Genomic DNA, 14,746 nt, shown 5'->3' with positions numbered 1-14,746 from the left:
AGATCTCTGTCCGGGGCTGGACGAACACTGCGCACTACTGTCTGTCATATTTGCCTCTGTATTATACCTCTCATGTAATATTTCAAAACTTAAATCCAGGCAGAATTACAGAGGCTGTAAGCTGATAGACCCTGAGCTCTGGCTTTAATTTAGTTCTTATTTTTCTTTTTTTTATTCCATCCATCTAACCCTCCTGATACTTACAGTACAGACAGATATGAAAAATATATATTTTGACATAGAAAATAATTATCGCTGTCATGGTATCTTACAACAAGGAATCTTTTTAATCAGGATGTTTTGAAAGATAATACTCGCAGGGTCGCAGCTTTAAACATGTCATGGTTCATCTTAGAGCGGGAAAACAGGAGCTGCCATCTGTGAGAGAAGTCCATGTCCAGTACATGAGTGATTCACTGTCAGGACAAGCCGCTGCTCCATGAATGATTTGTCCTTTATTTATGTCAAAAAAACATCACAATGAGACTAGAAACATGTACACATGACTCATTATCCTTCCACATTACATAGTTTGCATTTGCTTTGGCTCAGTCGTACTTCATTTTGGCCTCAGAATCTCACATAGCACACAAATCAATACATCACGCAGTGCAATTATCAAGGCTATAAATATAACGTATGCAAATGTTTATTATTAAGCTGTCAAACAGAAGGCGGCTCTCATCAAAACACCACCCGCAGTGGTTCATTTGCTCACAGTTCAATTTTCGTAGACATCAGTATTTTAAATAATGTAGGGTAGATTAAGAGTGACTATTGAAAGCTTACATTTTATCTGTTGGATGTGTTTTATTTGTTTCTATTGAAGACAACAAACCTGAGATATTAACATTTACAATGTTGACAGATATTAACATTTATAATAAGCTACAGGACAGGAAGCTAAACCACCATATACATCACCAACAGACAAAATGAAATAAATGGAGTGGGCAGCTGTAGCTCAGGAGGTAAAGTGGGTCGTCTACTAATCAAATGGCAGCCAGTGCCATCAGTGTATGAATGTGTGAATGAGAAATGTAGCGATTAGAAAGGTGCTGCATAAATACAGTTCATTTGGCAATAAATAAAACAGGCTTCCCTTTTTTGTGTATGCATACATGCAACATGTATGCTAATGTGATGTGCTGATTTCACGTTGAATATTTGTACTAAAAGGTTTTGCACATTGTTGTGGAAATGGAGCCAAAAGCAAATGTAAAATATTGTAAATTGAACTGGGATCAATCTCTAACACATTTAACACATGACTGGAAGACACACAAAAATATATGACTTGAAAACAACTCAGCAGGAAGATGGAGGTTTGAGGATCACTCAGCTCAGGGTGGATGTAGATCATGGGGAAAGGAAAACACTGACAGAACACTGAAAGAAGTTTTATCCACACGCAGACTCAAAATTCCAGAAAGTTGGTGACAATAGCTGTGTTGTAGATCAGGTCTGAGATGTAGCCCATGGAGGTCTGTGATCCCATTTGTGGGTGGTGGTGGTGATGGTGGTGGTGATTGTGTCCTTGGCTCTGAGTTACCTCCCAGTACACTGGCTGAGGATGGGAGGGGACTATCTGGTCTACAGAGGTGTGACCTCCAGCTGCAGAGCTGCCTCCATACACGGACTGATGAGCCCCAGATGGAGCCACATTCTGGGGCTTGAAGTTCCTGAAGGCCTTGTAGGAGCAGGCGGAGGTTGGGTGGTGTTGTTGCCTGGTGATGGACTGAGGGAAAGAACCAGGAAGGAAACCAGAGAGCGCTGATCCAAGGTGCTGCCGTTGGTGGTGCTGCTCGTCCTCCCAGAGACGAGACTCTGAAGGTTTTGAGAAGCCCGGTGTGGGCTGCTGGTGCAGAGATGAGGAAGATGGTGGCGATGATACCGGGTTGTTGTAGATCTGGATCCACTCGGAATACATTTGTGAGGCGTCCTCACTGGCATAGTTCTGCTCTGGCCTGAATATGTCTGACAGGTTGGATGAGGCAAGAAAAGTAGGAGAGGAATCAACAACACCTCGACCTCCCAGGGCAGGCTTGTTGGACTTGGGGAGTCTTCCAGTCTTGATACTTCTGGCTCTTCTGTTTTGGAACCACACCTGTGGAAAATGGCAGGACTTGTAATGTCAGGGCCGTATTAATTAGATTTTCAAAATAAAGTTTGAGGGGTCTTTCTATGCTGACAGAAGACTCACCTGTATCTTGCTCTCGGGCAGGTGTGTGTGCGCGGCCAGCCTCTCCCTCAGGGTGATGTCCGGGTAAGGAGTCACAGCGAAGGCCTGCTCCAGCTCAGACAGCTGGGCTCGACTGAAGATGGTCCTCTTCCTTTTCCTCTGACCCTCCATCAAACCGACTGCTCTGTCCGGCTCTGGAGAGGACAGGGCGCTCTCAGCACGGCCATCTTAGAACGACATCACAAAACAATGAACATAAAATTTTTAAAAATGGAGCCGTATTCTACAAAAATCAATCTTCACATTCAGGATTATGGTTAGAGGGGTTTATACAGCATTACATATCTAAAGTTAAACAATGTATAGAGTGTACATTGGAGGGAAGGCAATTTAAACATTTGAATAGTGGAGACAAACATGAAAGAAACATACCACCCTCAGTTTTTTTCTGTCTCAATAATTAAGTCAGTCCTTCCATCTCATTGATGTCAATTATCTGTTGTAGGTGGATCAATTTGTAATTGATTGCTTTTTTTTTTTACTTTTTTTTTTGCTAGTTCACTCTTATCAGAAGATTTCTTTCTGTCATTAGGTCACCCAAATTAAGTGTCATACATTTAAATGGAATCTGTGTCCCAAATATATTAAGAAGTATCTTTGGGCACCCCTAAAAAAATGTGGCATTGGCTCGGCCCGTCGTCCACACACTTCTGATCTGATGTCAGACATGTTCAATTTAGGAGCCACCAAAAAATGGATGAGGTTCCTCCAGCAGAATTCACAGCAGTAATACAAGCAAGACCAGTGTCACACATGTTCTGTCATTGCTGATTGGATATCTGATTATCTAATATTTCTCCCATCTCTCCTGAAGATGTTCATTTGTTTAAGTATAACTATAAACACACATTATTTTTTGGTTTTATGTTACTTTAAAAATTGTTTTTTTTTTCTCTTTTCTTTTTTAATTTTACAAATACAAACTGAAGTAATTTTGTGATAATCCTTTATAGAATTTTATGTAAAACATTTTGCTTGCAATATTTATGAGGTTCTTCTGACTTTTAGCATTTTAATTTAATTTAATTATTTATTATTTTGTTGGTCTAATTTATCCTGTGATTTTGTTCCTAAGCATTTTTCCCATCAAAAATGTCACAATAATTGATTTTTTCTTTTTTTTCTTTTTTGCAAGAAAACAAATTATTTTTATGCTAGAAAGATTAATATTCATTATCTTGCTTATTATCCAATAATCAACTTCCATTAAGTGTGATTTCTTAAATGAAAATGATGAGATGAGGTAAATAAAGACATTTATCAGGACTAGCAACATTTTGTTCAGTGATGATCTAACTGATGCTGAACTCACCTTTACATGGATCCTGGTCTCCATATAACACTTTAAAATCCACCATGTCTTTGTGCTGGTTCTGTCTGAGTAAAGAGAAGTCTGAGTCCATGAACAGAGCCATAACTCTACACACACACACACGCATAAAACACACACACTGCTTGGCCTCTACTGCTGCTGACATACAGCTGAGGAGTGACCGCTTCTTCTTATACCCAGATCAGTTGGGACACCCCACACCCACCAGCAAATCTAGGTGTTATTCACCTCTGCCTCTAATCCTTGTTTTCATGCATCACATTATATCATTCATCAGCTGCTCTCTATATTCAAAGGCAGTAAGATGTAGATATATTTATTTAGACAATGATGACAACCGATGCTTTAATGCTTTACTTTGTTCAGAGAAATGTGGTTTATATGTATATGGTTTATATAGTAGTATATAGTAGTAGTAAACATGTCTAATGTCTATGTCACTGTAAAAACTGCCAAACCTGTTAACAGTAAACAGTCATATTTCAAAACTTTGGAATTTAGAAACTAGAGAATTTATACAGAATAAAGTAGTGATTTATATAGGCGACTGTTAATTATACAGTAAATTAACCGTAAAACACCATAATATTTAATGCCATCTTTTACAGTCTTTTACTGTCATTGTATGGTAGTTTTTCACTGTAAAATCTACAGACATTTTAAAATATGAAATAAACCACCAACCTTATAATCAACAGTACTAATTATGGTAATCACGTTTATTATGGTAGAATTCTGGCAACCACAGCTGCCAATTTTTTTTTTGTTTTTTTGGTTGTTTTTTTTTTAAACGTATTTACAATGTGTGATATGGGTCTGATTTCATTTTTGGAAAATTGTTCTAAAATCGACCAATACTGAAGTTTTAAGAATAATATGGATCCATAGCGATTACAAAGATATACAAGATATCTATAAAAAAAAAATTTGTTGTCCACTGGATTTTAAAAACAAAAAGCGGGTCAAATAAGATTCACGTACTAGAGTCTTTATTGCTAATTTTATTCCTGTAAAAGATTTCAGTGCTGTTAGATGATGAAATAACACCTGACTCTGATCAAAATGGCTTGATCTTTGCATGGTGCAGTGATCCGCATTATTCCAAAGGAAAAGTGAAAAAGGAGTCAACAGTTCAGGCAAGGATTGTGTGTTTCACTGATTCAAAATTGGATGTTTATCTGATTATCTTTTGCTTCCTGTTTGATGTCACATGTCCATTTTCTCACATTGACCCTTTGTGCTCAGATCAGAGAAGATAGACTGATGACATGTTTTTACATTATATATCTGTAGTGGTGACGGAGTCTGCTACATGCTATACAAAGAACGAACCAAAGTCTCTAATCTACTGAATGTTTTCTATCAGATGTGAATAAAAACATCACTGATCATTGAAGACTTGAACATACATTGATCATACCCATCTGCATTTACAATGATTAGATACAGTGATGTATAGATTTCTAAACCATGGCCAGAACATTAGAGGTACTGCCCTGTCCTAATTTCCCTTTGGGAATAATAAAATACTTTGTGTTAATGAGTAAAATCAACCTCTTTTGATTCAAACTGGAGTTTTGTACTTTTCATTACTTTGTATTTATTCATCACTTTTAGTTTGTATTGTTTTAAACTGTTTATTTTTTAGTCTGGTTTGGTTTATTATAATATCAGGGGTATTTATTAGGATTTAGGATGTTCAGAATAGATATTACAATACAACACACTCAGTCATGTCAGCATCCATCTCAGTAAACATGCATTAATTGATGTCATGTTAACAAATGTGTCCAAATGGAGTAAAAGACTAAAGACTGTTAGTTTTCTGTTTGTTTGTTTTTTTGGTTTTATTCCTGATAATTAAAATTAAAAAAAAAATAAAAATTCCTGATAAAAAAAATTTGTTAACTAAAATAACCTTGATATGTATGGACACACACACACACACACACACACACACACAAATACACATATCAGTCAGTAAATGGAAGTCTGTTTTATGTTTTTAAACACTGCTGGATTGAAAGCAACCAAGTTAACATCCAAAATCAGAATATTCTACTTTTCTTAAGAGTGAGACTAGGAAGTCTTTTTATCCATAGCATTTTCTTTCTTTCATATTTTATTTCATGTGTAATAATAATTGTGGTGGTGTTTCATTACAATGCAGAAATGTGTCTCTCTGATGCCCTGGATGAACACAATGTCCACATTTAGGTGTCAGATGGTACAGTTTATTGATCTCAGTCACACATTATCACAGCATATATGTGGATGTAAGTACAAATCAGCAATCAGCTGCGTTTTTATAAACACATCATTTGATTTCCTCTAACATTTCATCAGATATTCTGGCCCACAGTGTGCTCTGCTTCATCACAGCATGCCTACAGCTGAGTCATTCAGTGACATTTGTGAAACATGCATCCTCTCTACTGGTGCAATATTAAATGTTAATATGGACATGTGCTTTCAAACTGGTGTGATGATAATAAAGATTTGTACCACACAGCAATAGTTTGTCCAATATATCTCAACTACACACACACGCACACACACACTCACAGAAAAAAAAATACAGTTGACAAACCAACCCTGACATCTGTGTGTAAACTCATCTTCTTCATTACAGTTAACAAAGCAGCACACACACACTATTCCCCCCATGAGTTCACTGTGAACTGATGTGTGAGCACTTTTCCTGCAGCACGTGGAGAAACTGTTTTTAATCCAGCAGCAGGGGGCAGCGTAGCCTTTTAAAAGTGCTCCCCTGGATCTGGATCTCCACTCTGCTTCAAGTTGGGCACAGTGAATGAAGAAGAGGTCAAAAGAGTCTAAAAAATATGAGAACCGTGCAACAAAATAGCATCTGAGCATCACTCAAACTTGCGCAGGTGATTGTAGAGGGACTGGACGTAGGTGAAAACACACATGGGGTCTGGTTTACGACCCATGATCATCATGTCATCCACCTCGATCAGCCGGTCGCAGCCTGCCTTCACTCTGGAGAGACAGACAAAGAGGGACACAAGTCAGAAGGGAAGGCAGGAAGACATACATACATGTGTAGAAATGAACCAAAAGAACAGTGAAGCTGCAGATTGCAACCCCCTAATTGCACCTTCCATTTCCTAGCCTGAAAAAGAAACTAAAAATGTGCGAAAAATGTAAAAAGCCCTATGTGGAGCCAGTGTTTAGTTTGTCTGTTCTGGTCTACTGTAAAAACATGGCAGTCCAACATGGTGGACCTTGTGTAAGAGGACCTACTCCCTCTGTAGATATAAAAGGTTTATTATATAACAAAAACACAGTGATTTTTATGTATGTAAACATAGTTGTGCATACTATATTACTGCCATATTCTGTAACACTGGACCTTTAAGGTTTCTTTAGCCCATTAACTGGTCTGCAAAATACCCTGACTTGTTTTTTTGCTTGTTTTTTCACACTAGCAGTCCAATATGAAAAAATATTCATATTGCAATGATACAGAACAGACAAAAGTGGCAAACCCTCGCATTAGAGAAGCTTGAACCTGATGATGTTTGCTCATTTTTCTTGAAAAATGTGTTGTTTATCAAAGCGATGATGTGAAATGACATAACGGCTGAAATGTGTCAAATCTGAAGTGATAATCTTAATCTAATATAGCGTCTTGGATCACTGATAGCCGATGAAAACACTCACTTTTCTTTTCCATTCTAACAAACATGTTTTGAGGGGTTAAAAACAACACTGTGTCTGTGATAATTCATATACATTAAGTCTCTGTGTGATCTCTTTATAAGAGGTCAAATCTAAAGCTGCTGCTGTAAATGAAGGATTGATTCTGTGAGCAAGTGAATATTGTTTTTCTGTCAAATCAGCTTAATTCTGTAGCGGCGTTATCAGTCAAAGAATAACACGTTCTTAAATTGAGTGGTAGTCTTTAAGCTCTGACGCTGTAGGCCTGTATAATGTCTAATCTATAGTAAGCAGTCTGTATGTACAGTTTGTGTCTGTGGAAATAAAAGCCGTGCTCCGTGAAGCTGTGGAGTCAGACAAAAGGAATGCACACCTTTCACCAAACATATAAAACAAAAATCACGATAGACAGACAGGGCAAGCCAGTAATATCACCATATAAAATGTGCGTGTTACGCTCTTTCATATAGAATAATAACTTTGCAGAGAGCTGTAAAACAAAAGCAACAAAGAAAACAAATTAAGAGACATCCCGCCACAATAAAGTTAAGACTTGCTTTGTTGACAAAGTTAAGACCAATAAATGCTTCAAGGCCAATAAAGCTCAGAAACCACAAGTCTTTCTGCATAATGAGGCTGATGAGTTAGGTTGCATGAGCAATTTCTTTTGTGGATTTAAAGGAATAAATCAACATTTTGGGAAGTACTTTCCTTCCAAGAGTTGATGAGAAGACTGATACCTCCCTTATGTCTGTGCATTAAGTTTTGAAGTAGAGTCAGGATGTGGTTTTAGGGAGAGTTATGTATGTAGTGCAACTATTTCTCGGAAACAACAGTTCATTCATTTTCCTGCAATGACTGTGCTGCAACTCTGGCTACAAAGTGGAAATAATTACAGGAATGAACAAACAATATTATATATTTTTTACATATCTCTTACATATATATTTATTTTTAAACTTGGTTTATTTTTTCCACTTTGGTTCAGTTGTTTCTGCTGGTCAGTCTTCATGCTAAACTAGGCTAATCACACCCCGCTCTAGATCTGAACTTTCCACACAAACATGAGACTGATCTTCTCACCTCACTCTCGGGAAGAGATATAAGATATAAGATAAGTTTTTTTCTGAAAATGTCCAAACAAAAGGTAAATATGTGATTTATGTTGACATAATTCTGATAAGCTATTCGCCAATATTTCCAATTTTCACTATGTATAATTATCTAGATTATCTAATTAGTGTTAACCCTCAATAAGCCATTTTGATTGAATATGAATATGTAATTATTTCAACTGTGTAACATTCATCATATCAGGGAGACAGAAACAGCTTTTTTACATATATATATTTTTTCCATTATCTTTATCTGACAGGACAGCCAAAGTCAGACAGGAGAACAGGGAGAGAGATTGCGGGGACGACATGCACAACAGGCCAGAGTTGAACCAAGGTCACTGGTGGGCACACACTCTACCAGTTGAGCCATCAGGACGCCCCCCAGCTTTTCTTCTATTCTCATACTGATGTACTGATATCACTCACTCTGCAGTTCCAAAGGCCAGCTCAAAGTTTTCTTTGCGGTTGGTGGGAGACAGAGACGTGTAGTCAAACTCGGTGGGGAAGAAGGAGTGCACCAGAGCGCAGAAAGCCATCCCGTCACTCCAACTGGACGAGAAGTTCTGGATGTCGATGTTCTACAGACAGAGACAGCGAAGACAGAGGAGAAGATGATTTGGTGATAATGTGGCGAGCGTGCGTTTCACTGACTCACCCATGTCACCTCAGAAAGAACGCAGTAAAAGCTGAAAGGCTGAAGGAGGTGAGAGAACAGGACTCATAAAACTGACTGGCAGCTTGTTGTAACTTCATAAAGCCATCTCTCCATTCACTGTCTAGCCCATAATTATGATGGATAAAACAGACTTTCCCCTCCTCTCTCTTCCACTTTCCTTTCCTCTCCTGATTTTGGTCGGCTACATGCTTTTAAAATCATGTCATTTCAAGGCCGTCCTTTATTAGTCTGGAGTTTGCTGCTTTGAATGAAATGCAACATGTCAAGTCATCGGATCAACATACATCTCTCTCTCTCTCTCTGTTGTGTGTGTGTGTGTGTGTGTGTGTGTGTGTGAATGCTTGCTCCCTTTTAATAAGAGTCTTGGCTTTGCCTGGCTTGACTATAACCAGAGCCACATGGAGCAGCTGGCACAGAAAGAAAGGGGAGAGAAAGGGTACCAGAGTGCAGCGAAGTGTCTGTGTTCTCAACCATGACTCAAACTGCTTCAACCCCAGAAACACACACGCATCCACACACACACACACCTTTATTCTCAAGGACATTCACTTCCTGGTAGATATTAAACACATTAGCGCAGCACTGTGTGCTGACAGGTTAAAGCTATGCAAAAGAGTTGGTCTCAGTTCTTTCATCTCATACTAAATGCTACATTTATGACGATATTTCATTACGGTTGGCCATTTGAACTTTCCGAATGATTTTCCTACCCTGGCAAACTCACATTAATGTAAGTTATAAAAGTGTGCCCCGTCTCTGTTAAAGGAATAAGTCAACATTATGAGAAACAAGCTAATTCGCTTTCATGTCTGTCCAGTGAGTAAAGACCTGGAGCAGAGAACTGGCCTAGTTTAGACTAAAGACTGGAAGCAGAGGAGACAATAAGCCTGGCTTGTGCTTACCAACACCTCCAAAGCTGACACATTCACACGTATCTTTTTAAGCTGTTCAGACAGAAAAACATGTAAAAGGAACAATTTGTGGTTTCAGGGGGAGTTACATCAGTGTCCAGGCATGGATTTATAGCAGAGGAGGATATTACTGGCAGGTGGCTACATAGTCAAACAAGTGAAATAATTCTGTGATTAGTGCATCCTTGTGAGTGTCCATCTAAGACTGAAAACATAAAGATTTAGGTGCAAATATATGCAAGAACGTGCATGTTTCATATTGACTGAAATGCATCTGAAAGACCAAAAGTTGCATCTGCTTTCATGGAGTGCTCTTGCCAGTCCTTCCTCTGGTACAGACACAATGAAAACATCTCATCTTACTCCCGTTTAGAGTCATGGTGGACTGCACATCTTCTAAATCATTCAACAGCACTGTCACCTCATCAGCTTGACTCTGACAACTTAAAAAAGTGACATCATTGGCTCTAAACTTATTTCTGTTGAGCCAATCAAATCTCAAATCCATGGCAACAAATGGGATGAAAATATACGGCTAGCTTCGCTAACTCAAACTAGCCCCTAGTGGATGATAGAGGTTAAGATTTACAATGAAATCATATTTTCCACAGTCAAAAGAAAACACTGACATGCTTTTAAACACTCGACTCCAGTGACTCCAATGATGTAACAAATTCTTGGAAACAAGCGCATTTTCACATGGATTAAACAAACGTGATATAACTAATAATTAATGAGGTTTAGAGGTGTTGACAGGCAGAATTTTGGACTTTGAAGAGAGCCAGGCTAACTGTGTCCCCCTGTATCCAGTCTCCCTGCTAATCTCAGCTAAACACCTCCCTGCTCCAGATCCTTTATATCAATTAAACCTCATTTCAACATGTCGTTGTTTTTCATTATTTTTGCAATCCATCACTGTAATCACATATCTTTAAACATCAAACTATTTATTATTAAAGTTGTATTATTTTAACATGATACTGCAGCTGAAAACCCGAATAGATGTGGGGTCAGCTGATGTGGCGTGTTCATGTGCTTTTGTGAGAAGTTCTTTAGGTTGAAGAACAGCATTATGTTCACAAACAGATTTGAAAATTGAAATTGAAAAGGATAAGTTGAATTTATTAGCTCCGTGCATTAACATAGCTGCTTCTGATCTGCTGCTGACTTTAAAGCTCAGATGTCTGAGCTTCCCCACAGGACATGGACACAGCTCCAGTTTCCATTACACTGCCGTGCAACAATAATATCATTTTGACAAAAATATAACCAGACACACTAGATTACCTATCGTATGCAAGTCTGCCAGTTAATTATCATACTATAGTGAAATGAAGTGATGTCAGTGACTGTCTGGAAGGCATAAATATATATTCAATCATGTAATTGATTTACTTGGGTAAATTGCCAACAGTAATTTATTTGTGCTGTTTCGTAAATGGGCTTAAACAGGCATAATACTAAAAATCTCTGAATGTGTGTGGAACCTTATAGTAACCTACAATATATGAACCAAATGTGAGTTGTATGGTTCTGAACAGGCTGAATATATTTGAATATATAACCTGAAATTATATGTGATGCAATAAATGACAGGATAACATGGCCAGACTGGAAGTGTCTGCAGGTTTATAACTGGTGTTTTACCTGGTAGCCTATGGTCTTGGAGCGACACCACTCAAGAAGGATCTGCTTGATGCTGCTGGCGCTGGACACCCCAAAACTCTGGGATCGCTTAAGCTTGGGTTTAGAGTCCACTGGTTTGGGGCGACTGTATAAACAGAAGTGGGGCAAGGATACATTAGAGAGTTTCAACTTGCATCTACCGCAATTCCTGTGTCACATAAATGCAGTGTTGCATTGCATTTACCTGCTACTGGCTTCAGAGTCCAGTCTTTCGAAGATATTTCGACGAGCCTGAGCACCAATGTTACGAGGCAGAGTCTGTGACCTCACCAACTCCCGCCTCCTCTCTCCGACCTGCACGAAGGGTCTGTCATTGCTTACATCAGCATCTCTGTAGGACAGGAACACAGAGGGATCAAACCATGCAAAACACAATATACTTATCCTACAAAATGTCCCTCATGAGTCACCTTTCACTCACCTGTCGTGCTGCAGAATCCCAGAATAGGTCACAGACTTAGCAGGGGCTGAATTGGCTTTCTCTGCAAAAGACAAACAGTCACTGTAAATCAAATCTGTGATGTTATAATCTGAAACACAGCATTAGTGTCCAAAAGCATGGCTCACCTTGAAGGCGAGGAGATCCCAGAGCTCTAATAGGTGTAGGGGTCCATGTAGATACTGACAGAACAAGGAAATTAAGAGAAAGTTAAAAGAGATTAAGAGATTTTACAAAATCAGCATGATACACTGCATTCATGTTGGGAAAAAAAACACAGGAGAAAGCAAGCTTTTAGTTTAGACCATCAGTCACCTGGTTGAACTGAAGACTCGTCTATTGGTTGGGTCTCTTTGGTGATAGCAGCTGATTGGCCAGTAGGTGAGGCCTCATTGACCGGAGAGGAACGAGAACCGACGGGGCTGCTGGGAGAGTTGGGGTTCTTAAGTTCTGCCGTCTTGGTTGTAGCGGTGATGGGGAGGTGTGGCATTCGCATAGCGATGGGTGCTGTGTGCTCGTGTGGTAAGTCATTGGGTGGAGAGATCTTTCCATGTACTAATGTTGAATGTTCTGGATGGATAAAAAGATTTAATGTTAACGATAAAACAACTATGTATCAGTTTTTTTTTTCTGGTCCACAAAAATCTGCTGGATGTGTACATAAGCAACAAACATGCTAACATGTTTCCAATATAAATTTTGCAAGGTGATAATATGTAAATATTGTGTTCTAATGAACTTCTGATAATCAGTGAACATAGATTTTACTAACTGAACTCCACTTATTATTTTGAAGTTCCTGATTTTTTTTCCACAGGGTATGCTGAAAACTCAAAGAGTCACTCTGAATACTGAGAGCTACTCCGTATAACTACATTGTCTGAACTGCTTAAAAAACTAAATGACTGCAGCTGTAATCATTGTGAGGAAAAAAGCACCAGAAAGCTTCTCTTTCCACTACAAGGCAACCTCTCCAACATCATGAATTTACTTTCAAACCAGCTGGTGCACATTATCACTTTACAAAATAAAATTATATAAAGTATCCACAGTTGCAAACGTTTTCACACCCTTGGAAGCTCAAGACCCAACAGGAAGTCAGCCATTTTGCAGTAACTGAAACTTCAGTTACTTACGCATGTTACTTCAGGCGTACTTTAAGGAACTCCTTGAGAATTAATCAGATAAACTTTGGTCTGTCCATCTAAAGACCTTCACAAAGAAAAGTGATCAGAAGCATAAATTTTGAGTGTTGGTGTCGATTTTCCAGGTTTCACCAGGTTTCACCATTGTTCTGGAGAATTAGAGACACTCTCAAAGTACATCAGAAGTGCCTGAGTCGGACTCACATTCTGCCCAACTCATCCTGGTGGATAGACTTTAAACCCCAAGATAACACCACAAATGCTACACGCCCAGAATTAGTCAAAGATAATATCTTAATGCAGGTGTTATTGTCAGCATATTTTAGTCTGGAGACACAGATGTCTGTTTACGCAGATTGGAACGTCAACAACAAGCTATCTATTATGTCTAGGAAGGCAGCAACAGGCCTCTTCGACCCCCACCACAGTGTTGAGATAGACTGGCACCTACTGTTCTCAACCAAAGCCAAACAACTAATACTGCTGAGGACCTCAAGGCCCACACGTACCTTGTGTAACCTAAGGATAGAAAATTCCATAACATCCATGACACAGGAAGTTGGCGTTACTTCATTGTACGACGAACTATGTGCAACTACTCAGTAGCATTTGTTTGTTAGACACTCCCTGCATAATAACATCCAAGTCTTTCAAAATCCCTACAGACTCTCTGTTAAAGATTTGTAGTCCATGAGACCAAGCCCAGCCTTACCTAACCATAATCCCCAATGACATCATCATTGTAAAGCTCCTCCAGAGCCACATGAGACATTATACAACTGTTGATGTTGCCTGAGTAATACTCCCAATGACTGGTAAAGTGATCTCCATGTGTAAAATTAGTGGGATTCCCCTTAAAGCTACTGTGACTGCAATCAACCTTGATGCCAACAGAGACGTCATTACCTGTGGCTGCAGTGTGTCCATTCTCCAGGCCGGCATGTGTTGGGGCGGGGTCCACCTCTATTGGCTCCTCTCTCTCAATACTCTGAAACACATGAACATAACTCACATAGTTAACAACAACACACTTACACTCTTCATTTCTTTTAAAGGGGCATGAAGTCACATTTGACCTTCACTGCTGACCAGTAGGAGGTTGGTGTTTCTGTTGGTGGATTAAAGCTGGAAAATTCATTTTGAAAGCCAACAATTTAGGAACCTGATGAATTCATCTTTCTGGTATTGATTAGTCGTGTTCATTGATTACCCACAGTCATGTTTTTTTGCCCCAGTTGTACTTCCCTGTGAACTTGTGTGAGTTCTGTTAGGAATCATTCATAAACCAATATGTTATGTTTGGACTACAGACAGTCAGGGCATCGTGTTCCTGTTTCTGGTTTGAACAAAAAAAGAAATCCAGATGTCCATAGGCTCATTGAGTCATTGTTGGAGCATTTAGCTCTTTTCAGGTTTTGGACTTTCCTCCAACATGTGGGCTTTTTTGACACAGCTTCAGACAAAACAAATCAAATTGGCAAAGCAAGACACGAGTCAACACACATCAAAGTC

At 38.9% G+C, this 14,746-nt stretch overlaps 2 protein-coding genes across 2 annotated transcripts in view; both read right to left on the bottom strand.

The window, feature by feature from the left end:
* Positions 1-1,417: 1,417 nt before the first annotated feature.
* sebox (SEBOX homeobox) lies at positions 1,418-3,657 on the bottom strand. Its single transcript, XM_010733287.2, has 3 exons — positions 3,555-3,657; positions 2,204-2,409; positions 1,418-2,107 (listed from the first exon to the last, which is right to left on the bottom strand). Exons 1-3 carry the CDS (start codon positions 3,655-3,657, stop codon positions 1,418-1,420), a joined length of 999 nt encoding a protein of 332 aa, XP_010731589.2.
* Positions 3,658-5,795: 2,138 nt separating this feature from the next.
* The window catches only part of smtnl (smoothelin, like), a 28,783-nt gene continuing 19,832 nt past the window's right edge, over positions 5,796-14,746 (bottom strand). The window contains exons 3-10 of the mRNA XM_010733254.3: positions 14,141-14,222; positions 12,405-12,659; positions 12,218-12,271; positions 12,072-12,132; positions 11,835-11,981; positions 11,612-11,735; positions 8,804-8,955; positions 5,796-6,578 (exon numbers count right to left, since the gene is read on the bottom strand). Coding sequence (XP_010731556.2) covers positions 6,452-6,578; positions 8,804-8,955; positions 11,612-11,735; positions 11,835-11,981; positions 12,072-12,132; positions 12,218-12,271; positions 12,405-12,659; positions 14,141-14,222 — 1,002 coding nt within the window. The 3' untranslated portion in view covers positions 5,796-6,451. The remainder of the gene's footprint in view (positions 6,579-8,803; positions 8,956-11,611; positions 11,736-11,834; positions 11,982-12,071; positions 12,133-12,217; positions 12,272-12,404; positions 12,660-14,140; positions 14,223-14,746) is intronic.

Source organism: Larimichthys crocea, chromosome VII (assembly GCF_000972845.2).
Source record: "Larimichthys crocea isolate SSNF chromosome VII, L_crocea_2.0, whole genome shotgun sequence".
Classification (NCBI taxonomy): domain Eukaryota; kingdom Metazoa; phylum Chordata; class Actinopteri; family Sciaenidae; genus Larimichthys; species Larimichthys crocea.
The sequence above is the reverse complement of the archived record's forward strand: the minus strand, read 5'-3'. Positions and strand labels throughout refer to the sequence as shown.

What these genes read in the sequence shown, in the direction of transcription:
- sebox (XM_010733287.2), bottom strand. Translation starts at nt 3,657, where the DNA reads ATGGCTCTGTTCATGGACTCAGACTTCTCTTTACTCAGACAGAACCAG. An exon ending in AGACCAGGATCCATGTAAAG is followed by an intron (nt 2,410 to 3,554) that starts GTGAGTTCAGCA and finishes TGTCGTTCTAAG; the next exon opens with ATGGCCGTGCTGAGAGCGCC. An exon ending in TGCCCGAGAGCAAGATACAG is followed by an intron (nt 2,108 to 2,203) that starts GTGAGTCTTCTG and finishes CATTTTCCACAG; the next exon opens with GTGTGGTTCCAAAACAGAAG.